Here is a 20257-nt window from a genome sequence, read left to right as displayed (position 1 = left end):
TGGAGAGGAGAAAAGGAAAAGGTCATCTCTTAACTTGAATTGCATTCTTGCTTTAACTACAGAGCAACGCCTTCTGCGACTGCACTTACTCTTTATTTTTCTCATTAACATTTGCTCCTTTTCGAAGTAACAATTCTGTCACTTGTTTGCGTTTGGGATGCAGCGAGGCCACAGCGCAGTGCTGTAAAATAAAGAAAAACCAGTGAATAAAATAAACTTCTGTGTAAAAGCAGATTTCTGAACTGAATAGCACCTGCTGACTATTTAAAACACTACTGTCTCAAAACATACATTTTCACATTATGGAGACGGCTGAAACTCCTCCTAAATACACGGGGATGTGAAACATAAGCCTTTCAACCAAGGTGAAACTATGCTCTTAGTTGAGCGTTCAGAGAGACTTCATTCCTTTCCCTCTAGCCAATAAGCAATTATCCAGTATATGTTTACTTGAGGTATCAGAATACAGCCTCTCCGAAGCTATAAAAATCCATAACTGAATTACTCAGTCCTTCAGTAGGCTGTCAGCCACAAAAGTCAGTTATTTCTCAAGCTCTTCCCCAGAGGTACTCCTATTGGAGAATAAGAGGTATTGTATTGGAGAGGTACACTATTGGAGAATAAGTCCATATGCCCAGGGACAGGTAAGAAGGTAACAGACTTGAAGGAGCTTAGAGGGAGAAGTATTCTTGGAAATTTTATGTTTTATCCTCTATTCAAACAACCTTTGTGTTCAACTTCACTTCATATTTGTATTAAAATTTAAAAATTAAAAACTATGTACTAATGAATAAAATGAACACTCTAAAAAGCAGGTCAGGTTTATTCCGTGGCTTTGAGTGTGTCCTGACATAATACTGTGTGGCCTGAATGTATCTAAACCCCTGCATGGGAGCCATATTCTAAGCATGCATACAGTTGGCCTATTTTGGTTTGGTAACTCTTACAATGTTATTTTCAGCAGGTATTGCCTATAGTTTGATCCTTCTGTGCCAGATATAAGTTAAGAATGTTAACTGAAGCATATTTAGAGGTTTGTGATAGAGGCATCCCTTATGCTTAAATTCTGGATTAAAGTGTAATCCAACCAGTCCTATACCTGAAACTTAAAAGTGATCACTGACAAAAACAGAATCATCTTTCTGAAAGTACATAACAGAAAGAAGATGAATAGTTTAAAAAAACAATCTGTACAGTCTGGAACAAAAAATTTCCCAGTCTTACTATATTTCATTAAGGAATATAATAGTTCTTTGACTACAGTTGCTCGAAAGGATGAGGCAAGTACCTTTGAAAATAATTTAATCTTCTGTAGAAAGCAAATATAATATTTATCTAGCAACCAGCAACCACAAGAAAAGGGATATTCTATGAGAAAAATCACATTTTGTATTTCATAAGCACATTGGCCACAAAAGTAGGTTTGTTATAATATGGTTGGATAAAGGCAAATGTAAAAATAATTTTCAAATTAAAGTTGAGCAAATGGCTCTTCTCTCACCCATGAAAGCAATCATCTTCTGAACCAAATTTAAAAATCAATGCAACCAATATTAAAATGCAAATTCCTGGCACTTTAGATACTAAAGTTACCTTAAGGTTTCTGAAATGAAAATCGCATTTTGAGTTTACACTACTGTTACAGACCCAAGGAACAGATTAGCAATAAGATCTTACCAGTGCAGTTTCATGAGACTGTGGCTGTTTGAAATTAATGATTTCCAGAGCAAGTGTTTTTTTAACTTTGGCTAGGTCTGCTTCTCTGGCTGCTTGTAGTAAAGAGTGACCTTTAAATTCATCTGTTAATGAAATAATGGTGACATATAAATATTTAAAATCTATAAAAATTATCATGATTATAAAGTAGGAAAATTATTAATTTTACATATTCCTCTATTTTAGCAACAGCCACAACATGACAAAACAATGATAAAAGTGCAAAGGAGGAGGGTGTAGGTTAATGAAAATTTCTGAAATAAGACTATTTTCTACTTAGTGTTCACATACAAATATACATACAAAGATACTCACTCCAGCAAAGTTTTAAATCAAGTGACTTAAATGTACACCAAATAGAAACCAGTTAAGTAATTTGTGAACACTTATACACTGGAATAGGCTTCCCTGGTGGCTCACAGGTTAAAGCGTCTGCCTGCAATGTGGGAGACTTGGGTTTGATCCCTGGGTCGGGAAGATCCCCTGGAGAAGGAAATGGCAACCCACTCCAGTATTCTTGCCTGGAGAATCCCATGGACGGAGGAGGCTGGTGGGCTACAGTCCACGGGGTCACAAAGAATTGGACAGGACTGAGTGACTTCACTTTCACACACTGGAATACTTCCTAGCTCATAAACAAAAAGATAGCTTTCTCTATACTGGACATGAAAGTATAGATTTTTAAATGAAAGTATAGATTTTTAAATGAAAATTTAGGTAGCAAATGAGAGAGGGAAGGTTGACCCATTTTTTTGGTATGATTACTACTACCTTACTGCCAGCACAATTAAATATAACTAATGATATAAAAAATACATTTAGAGAAATATTCATCAAAATATTAACAATGATTATATCTTAACACAGAGGAGAGGAGAACTGATTTATGGGGGAAGTGCCAGAGTCTGAAAAATTTTCAAAGAACAGTTAATGTTATATATTATTTATATAAGCAAGTAAGACTTTTTAAAAGGGAGTTCTAAATTAACTACATGAATAAGAATCCACTACCCTTATTTATTAAACGCAAATAGTCTTATTTTTTATTTTAAAAGGTTGGAGTGTATTTTGATAAGTCTACTTGTTAACAAAAAGCTGAAAATTGTTCTGAAAAGATATAAATGATACGTGACATAATATGTTACATAATTCCAGGCCTACTCATGTTCAGGCCTTTGCATCTGCCTAGCACTGAACTCTTTCTCTTTGCCTTTCTCTTTCCTTTGAGGGCCCCTTGTCACTTTCTTTTCTCCCTTATAAGACAGAGAGACAGAGACACACACATGCACACACATGTATTAACTACTACTCATCGCTCAGGGTCTCAGGTCAGATCCTCTGGATAAGCCTTTCCAATGTTCCCTGTTAGGATTCTTTCTTCTAAAAGCGTCTGCACTTGCCTTTAGCCTTCTATCACAGGGCTTATCGCACTGTCTTATCTGCTACAGTGGTCCCATCACTGACCACAGTGCTTGGCATACAGTAGGTAGCCAATAAATAATTGTTGCATGAATGGTGATATGTATAAAATAAGTCATGGCAGGTTTGGGGGAAAACGTTTCTGTATAACTGTGTGTTTAGTGGTACTTTATCATTGCCAAATTCCTCAAAGTATAGGACTTTGAAACTTCAGAAATCCTAATTACCTTGAAAACTCAACATTTATAGAATGCCTTAGAGGTTTCTCTTTCTAAATGCCTTTTGAAACAAGAATGAAAGCTACTTTTAGGATTTTCAACTCCAGTTATGTGCAGAACCCACACTATTGTGTTCATCTGGCTTCATGAAAACAAACAAAAAAGTAAACAAGAGCGAGCAGAAGAAATGTACAGAGAAAATGTGGTAATGACGGGTATGATCAAAATATTGTTTTCTGTTTCCTGTATAATTTTCTTAAAATGAAGTCTGTTATTGTGATTGCCTAGCATAAAGTACGTATGAAATGAAGTCTGTTACTGTGATTGCCTAGCATAAAGCAGTAAGCATGAGGATGAGAACTGGTTAGAAAAGTTCCAACTTTGTTAAATACTTTCGTTCATTAGTAGAATCTTATCTAAGGAGATACTGAGAAGGCTGCAAAATCTAATCAGGGAACTTTTTCCTTTACAAAACTATAGAATTCTTGGTTAAATTTTAATGTTTACACTGGAATACAGAGACCAATGAAATACAATGTAAAAACTTATAACAATACTTGTATTTACAAAAGGACTGGAAGGAAAAAAGTCAATTGGTGACAGGGGATAAAGCCGAGTCTGGGGTATAAAACTAAAAGAAATAAATTAGAAAAAGATATTAAAAAATAAATACACTTTAAGTTAAATTCAATTCAATAAACCTGCTGGGCACACAGCATGCACAATCTACTGTGCTAGGTTGGGGGCAAGTAGATACAAGCCCAAATACCATCGCCATCCACACATTTTTATTAGGTAATAAGGCACTGTGCAGGTGCTAAGAAGATAGAATAATAAAACCAAAGATCTTTCAAGAATTTAAAACTAAAGTGAGAAGACAGAACATCACATGGAAAAATAAACTATATATGGAAGATAACATGACAAGAGTCATATGAGTGGGAGAGAGAAAAAATGCACTTCCACAAGGATTCATTGCCAAGACATCTGCCCAGTGACAACCTGGTCTGTGCGGGCCTCTCATCTAGTGAATGTCATCTGCTCCGGCACCAAAGTAAGTTTGAATTTCCATTTAAACGAGATCAGAATTGCAAGGAATTCTTCCTATTTTAACATCAACAAATTTACAGTCTGTTTAAACTTCACTGATGTTTTCATTTTGACTATGCCTTTTTCTTAAATGATCATTTAAAGGCTTTCTCAGGTGTTTAAATCCAGTTATCTGATTCTTAGCATCCTACATGTAAGACATGTGGGACAAATTTAAAATTAGGTATTGTGACACCTATTTTAATTTAAACCTGAAATGCCTACAGGTAGAATTAAATATATCTTAGTATTTGATATGACAACTAAATTTAATGTCGTATTCTGAATGGGATCCTGGAGCAGAGAAAGGACTTCCCTGTGAAGGACCGGGAAGCCTGCTGTGCTGCAGTCCAAGCGGTCGCAAAGAGTGAGACACGACTGAGGGACTCAACAGAACAGCAATGCTGAATGGGATCCCGGAGCAGAAAAGGAGCTTCAGGTAAAAACTAAGGAAATCTGAACAGAGTACAGCCTTCAGTTAATAATGCATTGGTACTGGTCCATTATTGTGACAAGTGTACCATATTACTATGTTTATGGGGGGAAACTGGGTATGAGACATATGAGAACTTTCTGTATTAATTTGGGAAGTTTTCTAAATCTAAAACTATTCTAAAACAAAAGTTTGTAAAAAACATGCATATGTAAATATAAGTAAGATGTATCTGAGAAAATTACTTCAACCAAGTCGTAAAAATTATCTTACTTAAATTTGGACTAGTGATTGTGCTTGGGCTGCAACACAGATAAAAACATGACTGTGCAACTTGCAGGGTTTGGGAAACAGGGAGCATTCCACGATGTTCTACAGCATCTGTTATTACTAACAGCACAAGAACATAAGCCCTGTGAGCTCAGAGATTTTTTTCTGGTTTGTACACATCTACCTTTCCAGTTTCTGGCATATGGTAAATATTCAATAAATGGTTACTGATGAACTCATCCTCCAGTCTTTAAAAAAGAGAGCCTGAACACATAAATTAGAATTAAGCTTGAATAAACACAAAATAAATATAGTGTACATATATAAGATTCCTGCAGAATTCATAGAGAAAAGAATCAGAAAAGAGAATAACTAGTTGCCTACAAGAAGACAAGGTCATTATCTAAGCTGGACAAAACATCAGCCCTAATAACAAAAAGATATTCCAATTTACAACAAGCAGTGTTGATTTTAGGATAGAAACACATACAAGTCAATCTTTCCCGGAGCTCAGGAGTTGGAGCCATGTCCACTGCACTTTTGCCATGGCAGTTGACTAAAGTAGGATCGGCACCATGGCTAAGTAACAAAGAGCAGACCTCTACGCGATTCTTGGAAGCAGCCTCATGAAGCGGGGTAAACTGCCACAGATCCATAGCATTAACACAAGCTCCATGCTGAATTGAGAAAAGAAAAGTTACTGGTCAGGAATCATTTCACTGAATCAAATAAAACACTGATTTTACTGTAAATTTCAGTTATAACTCTGAAATGTCAACAATTGTTTTAATTTCAGCATTTAAAATACAGTTTAAAATAAGCTGAATACTTTAAACATTTCAAGGCAACAGTGAATATTAAAAAAATATATATTTTGCTCTTTTAAAAAGCTTGGTAAAAAACCCCCATGAAGACTCATGACAAATTAAAGGCAAATAATATTCAATATCTTTAATTTTTCTTACCTTTAGTAGCAGTTCTGTGACTTCATAGTGTCCATATGAACACGCATTATGAAGAGGCACAAGTCCACTAAATGGAAAAAAGCAAACTGAGACACTGTAATGTCCAACAACTTAGAGTCATTCATCCAAGAAATGCTGAGAAACAAGAATCTAACCAATTCCAATACAATTATATTCAAAATATTTTAAAGTAATAAGAGGATACAAAGCATAACTAACGTCCAACCTTTTGTTAGTTATGTTATGTCAATCATTAAAGCACCAAGTAGAAAAGCATTTAAGTAAAGGTAGAAGTGCATGTACTAATTCAAACTGCATGCTTTATATGTTAAGTATTTACAGAAAATAAATGTTAACTGATAGTGAACTGAAATATTCCTACCATATTATTTCACTTTCATGGTGATTTCCAACATAAGAACTGAATATCCAAATTATTAGAGCTTGCATATCCAAATGTCATTGTGCACAAATCAAGGACCCTCTTTTGGGGGTATACTTCTCTTGAGGACTCACCTACGGTTCACCCATTTGCTTTCAGACATGCACACGGATTACAGGGGTGTACAAGAGGATCAGGCAGGTGTGCCCCTGTACTATGGGAACACCATGTACAGATGGCACCGAGAATGGGGCAGGCGAGAGAGAAAACAGAGCACGGAAAAGAGCGGATTTGAAATGACAGACTCCCCTTCTGAGAACGGTCTCAAATACCGAGCTCTCTCTTGTCTCTGTTTCCTGCTGTGGAGAGGGGCAAAGTGAAAGACAGTCTTCTCTGGGGCTGTCCTTTACGCTACCCATCACGACTGTAGTAGGAATCTACATCACATGGGCAGTCAGGTAATTATCTTTTAGATCTTAAAGTGGCATAAGGAGAAGTGTTAGCCCAATGTATAGGTTAACAGACCCAATTCCCATGTCCCTGGAAATAAGCTAGGAAACTGGTACAAAGTTTTCCAAAATTCACCTGTTTATACAATAAATGACATACTGCTTTTTTTGATTCCCAGACACCTCTCTTTCACATCAATCTTCATAAGGACCTTTAAGGTTTTCTCAGTTTAGATGGTCAAGATTTCATCAGGAAAAAAATTAAAATACTGTATACTTAAGATTTTAGCTTATTAATAAAAGATGATCCTTTCATACCTGATAAATAGAACAGTCATATTACTGGGTTATAAGAATTTTTGATTCATCTATCTTTCTGAAGTACAACTTAAGAGTTGAAAAATAGTAATTGGAATTGAGAGAAACAAATTTTAACTGCAAATAATAGAAGACAGTAAAATTAAACTGATTTGGGAAATTGTTATGAGACAAATCCTTAATTAGTAGGAATATAAAAATAAGTCAAATCACTGTGAACATTCTCAAAATGCTGTACAAGCTGTAAAACAATGGGATGTAAGACTTTGCCCAGTGCTCAACAACTCTGGTGTATCAGATGTTGAACACCAAGTGTAATAAATGACCTGTTAGTGAAACCATCCACAATAAGCAGATTCACACACCCTTTGTCTTTTGCATGCACGTCAGCACCATGTTGGAGGAGAAGCTGCACGATCCGAACTCGGTTGTAGCCTGCTGCTAGATGTAAAGGAGTTGACTAGAAAAGAGAAAGAAACAAAGGTAAAATAATCAGGTAAAATAAAGGTAAATAATTCTCATTTTGGCATTTAATCTGTATTTCTTTAAAGGCAGGGAGTGTTAACACACACAGAAAATACTGAGGTGAAGTGCTCAAATTCATCTTTCTTAATTGGATAGGAGACAATTCACTCATCTCAGAAGTACATTCTAACTTCAGTTGTTGTTGCTGTTTATAGTCACTAAGTCATGTCTGATTTTTTTGCAACCCCGACTGTAGCCCGCCAGGTTCTTCTGTCCATGGGATTTCCCAGGCAAGGATACTGGAGTGTGTTACCATTTCCTTCTCTAGGGGATCTTTCAGACTCAAGGATTGAATCTGCATCTCCTGCATTGGCAGGAGGACTCTTTACCACTGAACCACCAGGGAAGCCCCCTAACTTCATGCCATTCACCTATTTCTCCTAGTGGTTTTTTTCAAGGCCTTCAGTTATCATGCCCTACTCTATCTACTCTACACTATTTCTTAGTTTCTTTACATCAAGGACCATCCCAACTGTTCTGGGAAGACATGTCAGAGTTCATATTCCTCATAACTGGAAATATTCTTCTTTATCCTACTTATGTCCTGTCCACCTTTCAAATTCTAACTTTTAAATCCCAATTCTATTATAAAGAGCTAGCTCTTAGAATTCCTCCTAAACAGGAAAAGCTGAAAAACATCTCTAAAGAATATCTGAGGAAATTCTAGTGGAAAAAAAAAAAAAAGGACAATGGACTCTATTCATCCCACCAGACTGCTGCTAGCAATTGGTCAAAACTAATTTCCTACCTTAGATACAATGAAATATGCCAAGATGGTATTTAATTTATATGCAGTATAAATACAAGAGGAAAATAAGGTTTCTCTTCAACAAATTTGTCACATTTTAATTTGACTCATTATCAAAAGGTTCTCTGATCACATATATGATAATGAAAAATAATCAAACTTCTTACCTTTAAAAAAAATCACAAATAACATTATTTTAATTAAAAGTTTCTCCACAATTATAGCAATTTCCCTACCTCTACTCATTCACTTTAAGTTTAAATACTGCAATGGTTTCTTATATGCCTTGGGATTTTAAAAGATTTTCATTTTATTTTCTTCACATATTTTGTCAAGATACAAAAGAATTACTAAATACTGTATTACCTATTACTGCTTTCAAGGCACTCCATGCTGCTGCTGCTGCTAAGTCGCTTCAGTCATGTCTGACTCTGTGCGACCCCATAGACGGCAGCCTACCAGGCTTCGCCGTCCCTGGGATTCTCCAGGCAAGAACACTGGAGTGGGTTGCCATTTCCTTCTCCAATGAATGAAAGTGAAAAGTGAAAGTGAAGTCGCTCAGTCGTGTCCGACTCTGCGACCCCACGGACTGCAGCCTACCAGCCTTCTCCGTCCATGGGATTTTTCAGGCAAGAGTACTGGAGTGGGGTGCCACTGCCTTCTCCGAAGGCACTCCATACATTTTATTTATCCTGATGGTTTCTAACTTTAGGAATTATTTTTGAGCAAGACATAGCTAGTGACGAGGTTGGGTAGATAGAAGAAGGTCCTGAATAGGAAGTCAGGAAACCTGATCACAGTCCTGGATCTTACAGAACTGTAAACATTATGTTAACTACTAGCTCAGCTTTCTCACATGCAAAATGGAGATAAAACCACTCTCTTGGCTATTTCCAAACAGTGTGAAAAGTTTTCTCCCACATTTAAACACCTTTAAAATGTAAAATGCCATATGAAAATAGATGATTAAAATTTCTGAATCATCAAACAACAAGCCCGTCCAAGTTTCTGCCTTCAGACACATGTCAAATGTTATTGCAAATACCTCCAAGGACTATCAAGTTATTTCCAGGACTTATTTTCCCCTTCCTTTAACATTTTAAAGATGTCGTTTCACTATCTTCTGGCTTGCACTCTTTGAGACTAGAAATCCGCCTACATCCTATCTTTATTCCTGTGTACATGTGGTTTTTCTTCTGGGTACACTCATAATTTCACTTTATCATTAAGAGACATTAAGCAATTTGATTTGTGATGTACCCTGGTAGAGCATTTTTCTTCTTTTTTTGGTATATGTGAGTGCCTGGGGCTGGCTGAGTTTCTTGGATCCATTATGTATTCAGTACAGTCAGTTCAGTTCAGTTGCTCACTCGTGTCCGACTCTTTGCGACCCTATGAATCTCAGCACGCCAGGCCTCCCTGTCCATCACCAACTCCCGGAGTTTACTCAAACTCATACCCATCGTGTCGGTGATGCCATCCAGCCATCTCATCCTCTGTCGTCCCCTTCTCCTCCTGCCCCCAATCCCTCCCAGCATCAGGGTCTTTTCCAATGAGTCAACTCTTAGCATGAGGTGGCCAAAGTACTGAAGTTTCAGCATCAGCATCAGTCCTTCCAATGAACACCCAGGACTGATCTCCCCTAGGATGGACTGGTTGGATCTCCTTGCAGTCCAAGGGACTCTCAAGAGTCTTCTCCAACACCACAGTTCAAAAGCATCAATTTTTCGGCACTCAGCTTTCTTCACAGTCCAACTCTCACATCCATACATAACCACTGGAAAAACCATAGCCTTGACCAGACGGACCTTGGTTGGCAAAGTAATGTCTCTGCTTTTTAATACGCTATCTAGGTTGGTCATAACTTTCCTTCCAAGGAGTAAGCATCTTTTAATTTCATGGCTGCAGTCACCATCCGCAGTGATTTTGGAGCCCCCAAAAATGAAGTCTGACACTGTTTCTACTGTCTTCCCATCTATTTCCCATGAGGTGATGGGACCAGATGCCATGATCTTAGTTTTCTGAATGTTGAGCTTTAAGCCAACTTTTTCACTCTCCTCTTTCACTTTCAAGAGGCTTTTTAGTTCCTCTTCACTCTCTGCCATAAGGGTGGTGTCATCTGCATATCTGAGGTTATTGATATTTCTCCCGGCAATCTTGATTCCAGCTTGTGCTTCTTCAAGTCCAGTGTTTCTCATGATGTACTCTGCATATAAGTTAAATAAGCAGGGTGACAATATACAGCCTTGATGTACTCCTTTTCCTATTTGGAACCAGTCTGTTGTCCCATGTCCAGTTCTAACTGTTGCTTCCTGACCTGCATACAGGTTTCTCAAGAGGCAGGTCAGGTGGTCTGGTACTCCCATCTATTATGTATAGTATTCACCAAATCTGAATAACTTTCAGCTATTATTACTTTACTTTAAATATTTTTCTGCCTTCTCTCTCACCATTCTCTCCTTATGCAGATGTTAGGCTGCTTTTGAAGCTTGCTTTTAAAAACGAAAGAAGGGAGGGAGGGATAAAGGGGAGATGGGAAGGGAACCGAAAGGGAAAGACTGTGAAGTTCGGGTTTATTGAGTTTGAAGTGCCTATATGATACCCTGGCGGTAATGGGGCTGAGAATGGAGTTTTGGAAAGATCACTCTGTGTCACTCAATGGAGAATAGACTGGACAGGGAGGGCAAATCTGATGGCAGCAAGACCTGAATAGAAGCCTGCAGGACTAATCTAGGAGAGACAGAATGACGGTGTCAGTTAGCAAAATGATATCGGCATCTAGGCAGAGAAAGATGAGCTACGGGAGCAGATGAATTCGTAGGCAGTGCGTGCTGAACATGCTAGATGAAACTTTCCCAGCAGTCATTCTACTGTGGATGCTAATTATGCAAACTAAATAGTATCATTGGAAGGCACATAAAAGTCTGTGAAATGCATGCAGTAAATCTGAGGAAATGGTATAAAGCAAAAAGAAAAAGTACAAATTGAGAACAAAGGATGATTTGAACAAGTTCCTACTACTGAGCCCAGGGGTTTTTCCTCTAGAAAAACATTTACAACTAAACATTATATACTAAATGCTATCTTCTGATGCAAAGCAATTAAAATCACATGATGCAGGACTAAATTTAGTGAATGGTTACCACTAGTGTCAACATTACACCTCAACTACTAAATGGCAAAACAATGCTAAGAGGAATTTTCTAAATGCTAGGATAATTAACAGAGTATAATTTTGGTTTTGGGGGGAGAAAAAGCAGACCATTTACTCACACATGGTACTTGATAATTTTGTGGTGGCTGTAAACTAGCAAACACAAGAACCAAACATTTGAGGCATCGTTGTGGACAGGACAGCACGGCAACCTGTCAGTGTGCATACCTCAGATTTACTTTTAAAACAGACTTTTTTGTTGTGAATACTTTAAAAGTCAAACATGTAGAGTGATAAAATATGAAACAACTGCAAACATATAGCTCTATCAAAAAACCTATCTTAATACTATTCTGCTGAAAGAGATTTGCTATTACTACTACTTTTATATTGTAAAATGTTTATACAAAAAAGAATCCTTACTTAAATCCCATAATTCAAAGTTTTCTTCTTGGAATCAGGCCATAAGAGAAAAAAGAAACATATATGTATATTTATCTTTGTTTCTTATGATACAGATTTGAAGCACACAATAATGCATGAACTTATCCTAAACTTTATACATGCATAGCTAAAACAGGAACAACCAACAATTCTGTTATAAAATTGTGGATGATAATTATGGCTGATTTGCATTGTTGTATGGCAGAAAACAACACAACACTGTAAAAATGTAAACATTTTTAAATTAAAAGTATATAAAAAATTGTGCACACAACTTTATAACAGAATTGTAGGCAGCACAGTACAAAGAAGTGATGAGCAGAGACTTTTAAGTTTTGGGTTTGCATTTCTCTTTTGCAAAATTTACAAGCTATGTGGCTTTGGACTCGTTTCTTAATGTCTGAGCCTTGGCTTCTAATATCTATAAAATGAGAATTATAATTCCTACCACGTAAGACTATCTTATGGATTAAAGTTAACTATATAAATAAGCACCTAATACAGTATCACACAGAAAAAGCTCAACAAATGGTGATTATTACTTATTATCACCTTATTGAGTATCCTGCACACTTAGAAGTTATTTCCTAATGGTCATTTCTCAGCCGTCATCTTACTTCACCTATTTGCATCATCTGACATAGGTGATCATTTCTTCCTTCTTGAAATGTTTTTCTCCTTGGTATCTAGCACACCTAGGTACCCACACTTCTTTTCTGGCTGCAGAATTTCCTATTGCTGTTAATGGCAATAAAAAGTATTCACTTAAAAGACTGCTAAAGACTGGTCCTAAAACTGTGTGCCACTATCTTTTACTTTAACACTTGTCACAAAATAACACAGTTAAACATTGATATTTATGTGTCTGTCTCCTCCAATCCAATGTGAGCTTGTTGAGAATGAGGAGTATATTTTAATTTTATGTTCGAAGGCTTAACACAGTGCTTCATGCTAGTAATGAAATGAAAGTTATAGTCTGCTTTTGATTTACATTAGTGAAAGAGAAGAGGGGATACATATAATCCAGCTTGGTGAATATGACTTTGAATTTGCGTAAAAGATTTATACCACATTTCAATACAGGCCTGTGTGATGTATGAAGCATTCCCTAGGAAAGAACAAAGCCACAACTGAGAAGCCATGATCTAAGTCAACAGAGAGCTGCCTGACGTCATGATGTGTCCTGTATTTCGGTTTTCATTAAGATTTTCATTTTGACCTAGATGAAATCCTCTGGGATTTTTCAGGCTAGGGTAATCACTTCATCCTGGTTTGCACAGGCCATTCCTAGTCTTAGGAAACCCACGCACCCCAGGCAAACTGGGATGGTTGATAACCCAACTCTAGGCAGACTTAAAGCTGAATGACTCTTGGATTCTGGACCTGTCTCAAGTCAGAAAATAACGCGTGTGTCTGAGTGTGTGTGCCAAGGGCACACATGCATTTGCAATAAGGTAAGACTTACTGCTGCTGCTGCTGCTAAGTCACTTCAGTCGTGTCCGACTCTGTGCAACCCCACAGACGGCAGCCCACCAGGCTCCTCCATCCCTGGGGTTCCCCAGGCAAGAACACCAGAGTGGGTTGCCATTTCCTTCCCCAATGCATGCATGCATGCTAAGTCACTTCTGTGCGATCCTATGGACAGCAGCCCACCACTTCAGAATACTGGAGTGGGTTGCCATTCTTTACTCGACAAACGCCTTTCCTAAGACAGGCACTGCTTATTGTTGTATCATCTGAGATATTTCTCTCTGTTATATGAAGGTGTGTTTGCTTTTCTCTGAGTTCTTTGTGCTGTTGCTTTTGTCACACAAGGCTTCCCTGGTGGCTCAGATGGTAAAGAATCTGCCTGCATGCAGGAGACCTGGGTTTGATTCCTGAGTTGGGAAGATCCTCTGGAGAAGGGTATGGCAACTCATTCCAGTACTCTTGCCTGGAGAATTCCATGGACAGAGGAGCCTGGGAGGCTAAGTTCACAGGGTCACAAAGTTGTACACAACTGAGGGACTAATACTTTCACTTGTCACACAAATAGATCATACTATATTCTTCTGAATTGGCTTTTTTTTTTTCTCTTAAAAATACTAGCACATATAGGTCCATCTTATTCTTTGTATAGTATTTCCATTGTGTAGCTGTGCCATAATTATTTAATAACCATCACCTTATAAAGAGAAGGAAATAGCAACCCACTCCAGTACTCTTGCCTGGAGAATCCCACAGACAGAAGAGCCTGGCAGGTTATAGTCCATGGGGTCGCAAAGAGTCAGACATGACTGAGTGACTAACACCATATAAATGGACATTTATAAATGCTCCATCTCTGTTCTGGTTATCTTAACAAAACACATCTCATTCAAACTTACCATTGGTTAAGACAGATCAGTGTGCCCCTTCTACAAAGAAAATACTATATCAGCCATTAATATAAAACTCTCAGGAAGATATAATAACTGCATAATCAGAGCTTATTAAATTACCTTTAGGCATAGAGTGTGAAGTATAGCTAAGAAGTTCTTTGAGACAGTGAAACTTAAATCAGAATCAAACCAAATTATAAGCCAGAGAATCAATATGGGCATGAGTCCATGGAAATAACTATATCTCATCACTGACACCTGTCTTTAGAATGGATATTTTAAGTAGTATCATAACAAGTTTCCTTGTAGCTTCTCAACTCTTGAGCTATTATAAAAATAATTTAAAAGAGAAAAACTATCTGCAGAATGAAAACTGATGAACCAAAGTAGAAATAAAACTTTAAAAAGATAGCTTAATTCACTTCTTTCCCAAGTATCTCCTTTAACTTGTTTCTTTTCTACAGACCACACATTATTAGATCTTCTAATAATAATGTTTTCTTTCCCATTGAGTCTTTTTCTCTGATGCAGGGACACTCGGTCAGCAGTTCTCTAAAGGGTAGTGCCTGGAGCTAATGCACCTAATAATAGCCACAGTCCCATCACAGCGGACTACAACAAGACTGTTACTTCTCATTAGTAAGACAACTATTCCTACAATCTAGGAGCATTTAACATATTAATGTTTGTAAGTCTCAATCTCTGAAATAAGAGAGTAATAATAGTACTGGCTTCTTTACAGTGTTACTTTCTGGTGAAAATGAAATAGAAGATATAAAAACACTTTGAAAATACAAAGTATTTTGGTAAAATAATAGCTAAAACCTACTGCGTACTTTCTATGTACTAAAGTGCATTATATGTATTAACTTGCTTACTTTACATAAACATTGACCAGAGCTAGAGACTATTATTATCTCCACACAACAGATAAGGAAACTAGGAAACATGGGGATTAATATGGCAAGTTAATAGCAGAGTCAGATCAAATGCAGGGAAGTCTGACTTCCTTCCTTTCCTTTGGCTGGGTTCTGGCACTCAGATTCTGGAGAGGATGTTCAGAAATGGATGAGTATGGCTGAGAGAGACGGGAAATTGCTCTTGGTGGGCAGGGATCGCTTTGGTAGTTCTGACTCAACTCAGCATTCAAATCAAACCCTATCAATATTCAGAGTGTGACATACTATTGGATGAGTGTCCCAGAAATGTAGGACTTCTTTCTTTCCTTTTTTTTTTTTTTTTAAATTGAAGTACTGTTGTGTTATTTTCAGGCATATGGCAAAGTGATTCATATCTATATACTTTTCCATTATAGATTATTGTAAGATATTGAATACAGTTCCCTGTGATATACAGTAGGTTCTTGCTGTTCATCTACTTTATATATAGTAGTGTGTATCTATCAATCCCAAATTCTTAATTTATATCTCTCCTTGCTTTTCCCTGTTGGTAACCAAGAGTTTGTTTTCTATATCTGTTAGACTATTTCTGTTTTGTAAATAAGTTCATTTTAGATATCATATATTTGTCTTTCTTTGTCTTCCTTTACTTAGTATGATAATCCCTAGGTCCATGTGTGTTGCTGCAAATGGCATTATTTCATTCTTTTTTATGGCTGAGTAATATTCCACTGTATATATACATCATGTCTTCTTTATCCACTTATCTGCTGATAGACACTTAGGTTGCTTTCATGTTCTGGCTATTGTAAACAGTGCTGCTGTGAACCTGGGGTGTAAATATCTTTTTGACTTAAGAGTTTTCATCTTTTTCTGGATACATGCTCAGGAGGGAGATTACTGGATCACTTGGGAACTTTAGTCTTTTTAAGAAACCTCCATACTGTTCTCCACAGTGGCTGCACCTATTTACATTGCCACCAAAAGTGTAGGAGGGTTCCCTAGAAATGTAGGACTTCTTAACAAAAGAAGTTATTTAGAATAAGCACCAGAGGACATGGAAGAATAACAGAATACTGAAATTAAAGAAGATAATTTATCTGCTTCTTTCCTAGTGCTAGATTTTTCTATGTATCTCTAATGGATGGTCATTTGGTCTCTTCCCGAACTAAATCCCTCCAGTTGATTCAACTGCTTCTTAAAGAATGATTTTTTAAAATTACCTTCCTGGTCACCTTCTGACTGGTCAATATCTCTCCTTAAAGTGTGAAATTCTAAGTTTGGTGCTAAACCAAAGATGATCTGTTGAGCCAGATCAAGTAGAGTGAGATGTCAACCTATCAGAGTTATTGGAGGGAAGAGGCTGGACTAGCTGCCATTTAAGTCCTCTTCCAAATAAAGTTCAGTGAGGTAGAATAATGATTGATATTTTATAGCCTTAAAGAGAATGCCTTTCCAAAGTAACACATGTAGTTATCTTTAGGAAGGAACCTAAGGCACTTGAAAATTTGTAGAATTTATGAAATAACTAATACAATAAAACTTCTATACTTCAATTGCCTTATAGAGTAAAAGTTTATTTTTTAAAGTAAGACTATAAAAGACTATCTTTAAGTGTTATGTATGGTGAAGAGAAGGACAGGGAAAAGGAAATGAACAGACAAGAAAGAGCAGGTAATCCATAGAGGAATCTTTGTGAGGGTAAAGCTCTGAATGCCAACTTAATTAAATTTTAACTTAACGTTATCACTGTGGAAACTCCAAGGGGATTCTTCAACAGCCAGAAATTTGTGTTTCTCTTTACCAGCCTCAGAACCAGCAGAAGAACTGAAATGTATGCATGAAAATGAGTTCCTAGCATCCTCTCACAGGGTTTGTATGGGAAAGAAAAAAGAATGCTTAGCAGTTTCAGGGGGTGCAATGTTAATTTTGCATTGTTTAATGAGAAACAGCTGGCAGACTTTATGGAAATCAGGTTGCGTGGTCTGACAGTAGCCTGATGTTTTATACTTTTCAAAAGAAAAGTTTTTGGACTATTCGAATCTCACCTGAATTCCTTATTGTAATTAATATTTACAATCTCAGGTTTTCAAATCTAAACATCAAAGATTCTAACGAAAGTTCAACAGACAGATGTCTTATTCTGGAAGTACAAGGAAATGAGTCCACTGAGTTTCATTTAAAGATTATTTATGGGGAAATCATTTCACCTTAGACCCTTAGGGAGTCATTTTAACTATACAAACTCTGAGAATGAGAAATTCCTTTAGCTGATTTTAGTGTCTCCAGAGCTCCAGGACTTGGGAGACATAGTGTCACCTCGAGTTCCTTTAGTGATCAAGTCCTGTCACTTCTGAGTTTGCACATGTGAATTCGGCAGCCAGAGGCAGCCAGGTGCGAAGATCTCCAGCTCTATTCCTGCCCAAGCCACTGTTCTCCATAGTGGCTGCACCAATTTACATAGCCACCAACGGTGAGGAGGGTTCCCTAAAAATGTAGGACTTCTTAAAAAAAGAAGTGATTCCTTGCCTTTACTCAATTCTGAGCCCTCTCAGAAACTAGGAGGTAACTTTAATGGGCATTTTTATGGTATTCAGAGTAGGGGAGTATCATGTTAGTATTGAAAAATAAAAATACCTTTACAAAAGGGAAAAATCAACATATAAAGTATTTAATATTTAGTCGATTTCCAAATTTACTAATTTGATTACCCAAATATGTATATCAAATAATCATGCATGGTATTTATCGTGTTTTTAAAGTTTTACTCTTGATGCCATTTTTATCAGAGAAGGACATTTTATTAGTCACTGAAAATAGTCTTCTCTTAAAAAAGAATATTATTTAGATTCTTAATACTTTTAGAAATTTCCTTTTATAATTCTAAATTAATTGAGGAATTGAGGAATGGAAGAATACGCTTTTGTGTGTGTGGGGAGATTTCATGAGCAATTATTATACTTAAAAAAAAAGGCAGCATACAAAAAAAACCAGGTGAATGTTTGGGTCCACCCTTCCGGTTTATATGTTGAAGCCCCAGCCTTCACTGTGATGGGATATTCCAGGAGACGGGAGACAGGACTTCCAGGAGGTAATCAGGGTAGATGAGGTCATGAGCGTAAAAGTCCTCTAGATAGGACTGGTGCCCTTATAAACAGACAGCCAAGAATTCTTTTTCTCTCTTGGCAAGAAGGCAGCCCTCCACAAGTCAGGAAGAGATCCCCTCCTCAGAAACTGACCGCGCTGGCACTTTGATCTTGGATTTCCTAGCCTCCAGAACTGGGAGAAATAAACTTTTGCTGTTTAAACCACCCAGTCTATGCTATGGCAGCCCGAGCTAACTGAGGCACCAGATGGTGGTCCACAATGAATGAACTGTTTCACATTGTTTTTATATGATGGCCAAACAACTGTTTCTCGTAATACCAATCCAAAGCTACAGATAATATCAAAGTTCTTCAGTCCATAATGAAGTCTCCACTTTTTGCTGCCTCTCATTAGGCCAGAAGAGTTTCTGAAACCAGACTTTCTTTGTAACTAAGGAATCCTTTTCACAGACTAAGGTTCACCCTTCACTTGAAAGGACTTAAGAGCTGATGGGGGAACACTCTACTTCAAGTGATATTAACTAAACAGTTAAGGCCAAAGAGATCATAACCAATCATAATCATCAGAGAACTATTTTAAAATCTCTTTATCATGTAATAATTGATAAATAATTATATGTAAATAACACCACTGACAATTCCACTACTGAGGAACTAGGAATAGCATTAAAGTGACCTTCTGTGTTTCTTCTTAATCTCCCATTCCCGTAACACTCTGCCAGGTGGGTGTTTTTCAAGCTACTGCTGCAGCTGTAATTTAACCTACCCTATAAAATGTGGTTCATTGGAGAGACAGAGGAATCACTTTAGATTCTTACAAGGCTATACTGAAGTGTCACGCTTGTAATTGCACTTCTAAATTGAATTTTAATAATGAATCATACTCATAGCAAAATGATTTCGTACTCACTGTTTTTTATCCCTCAACTTGTCTATACTGAAAACTGCAGGAAACTTGGGTCTTTTGGATGTGAGTATAGGAGAAATCAGGGGCTTCCCTGGTAGCTAACTGGTAGAGAACCTGCCTGCCAATGCAGGAGATGTGGGTTCGATCCCTGGCTCGGCAAGATCCTCTGGAGAAGGAAATGGCAACCCACTCCGATATTCTTGCCTGGGAAATCCCAAGGACAGAGGATCCTAGCAGGTTCCAGTCCACGGGGCTGCAGAGTTGGACACGATTTAGAGACTTAGCGTGAGCATATAGGAGAAACCAAAGTTCAGAAGAGGGTGGCTAAGCTGAGCTAAACTGAATTCCTGTTTTACCACCTGCTTTTTTACACATATCCCTTTCTACTAAAAATTTTTTTCTCAGAGAGAGAAACAAAACATGGTTGGCATGGGTACTAATTACCCCTACCAGTAGAGATGTCATGCGTGACAAAATAGAGACTGTTTTAGTAGAAGTGATTCCCTAATGAAAAATAAAGAAGGCATTTTCAAGCCTTTATTGTTATAAAATGAATATACACAGGCATAAAGATTTTATATAGTATATCCCAACACCAGCAGGCAAGAACACTTGCTCTCACTGATTTCTGCCTTACAGTACGACATGCACTACTCAGTAAGATGTACTTTAAAGAAGTGATTTGATTAGATACATAATTAAAGTATTTGAAGAGTTCCCTCATGCAGACTTAACTGCACTTTGACCTTCCTATAATCCCAAGCAACATCTAAACTATGAGCCAGAAAAGCTGGAAATTAAAAAAATGCTCTGACCTTTTCCAAATCAAGATTTGGCAAGAACAGAGGAGGATG

The 20257-nt window shown here is 37.3% G+C and overlaps 1 protein-coding gene across 1 annotated transcript in view; it reads right to left on the bottom strand.

The window, feature by feature from the left end:
- Window positions 1-20257, bottom strand: part of TNKS (tankyrase) — a 155141-nt gene that overhangs the window by 48108 nt on the left and 86776 nt on the right. The window contains exons 6-10 of the mRNA XM_043454621.1: window positions 7625-7719; window positions 6111-6177; window positions 5636-5822; window positions 1678-1799; window positions 90-181 (exon numbers count right to left, since the gene is read on the bottom strand). Of these exons, the coding sequence (XP_043310556.1) occupies window positions 90-181; window positions 1678-1799; window positions 5636-5822; window positions 6111-6177; window positions 7625-7719 (563 nt within the window). The remainder of the gene's footprint in view (window positions 1-89; window positions 182-1677; window positions 1800-5635; window positions 5823-6110; window positions 6178-7624; window positions 7720-20257) is intronic.

The sequence above is a fragment of the Cervus canadensis genome, chromosome 31 (genome assembly GCF_019320065.1).
Source record: "Cervus canadensis isolate Bull #8, Minnesota chromosome 31, ASM1932006v1, whole genome shotgun sequence".
NCBI lineage: Eukaryota > Metazoa > Chordata > Mammalia > Artiodactyla > Cervidae > Cervus > Cervus canadensis.
Note: the sequence above shows the minus strand (reverse complement) of the source record. Positions and strands in the feature narration are given on the sequence as shown.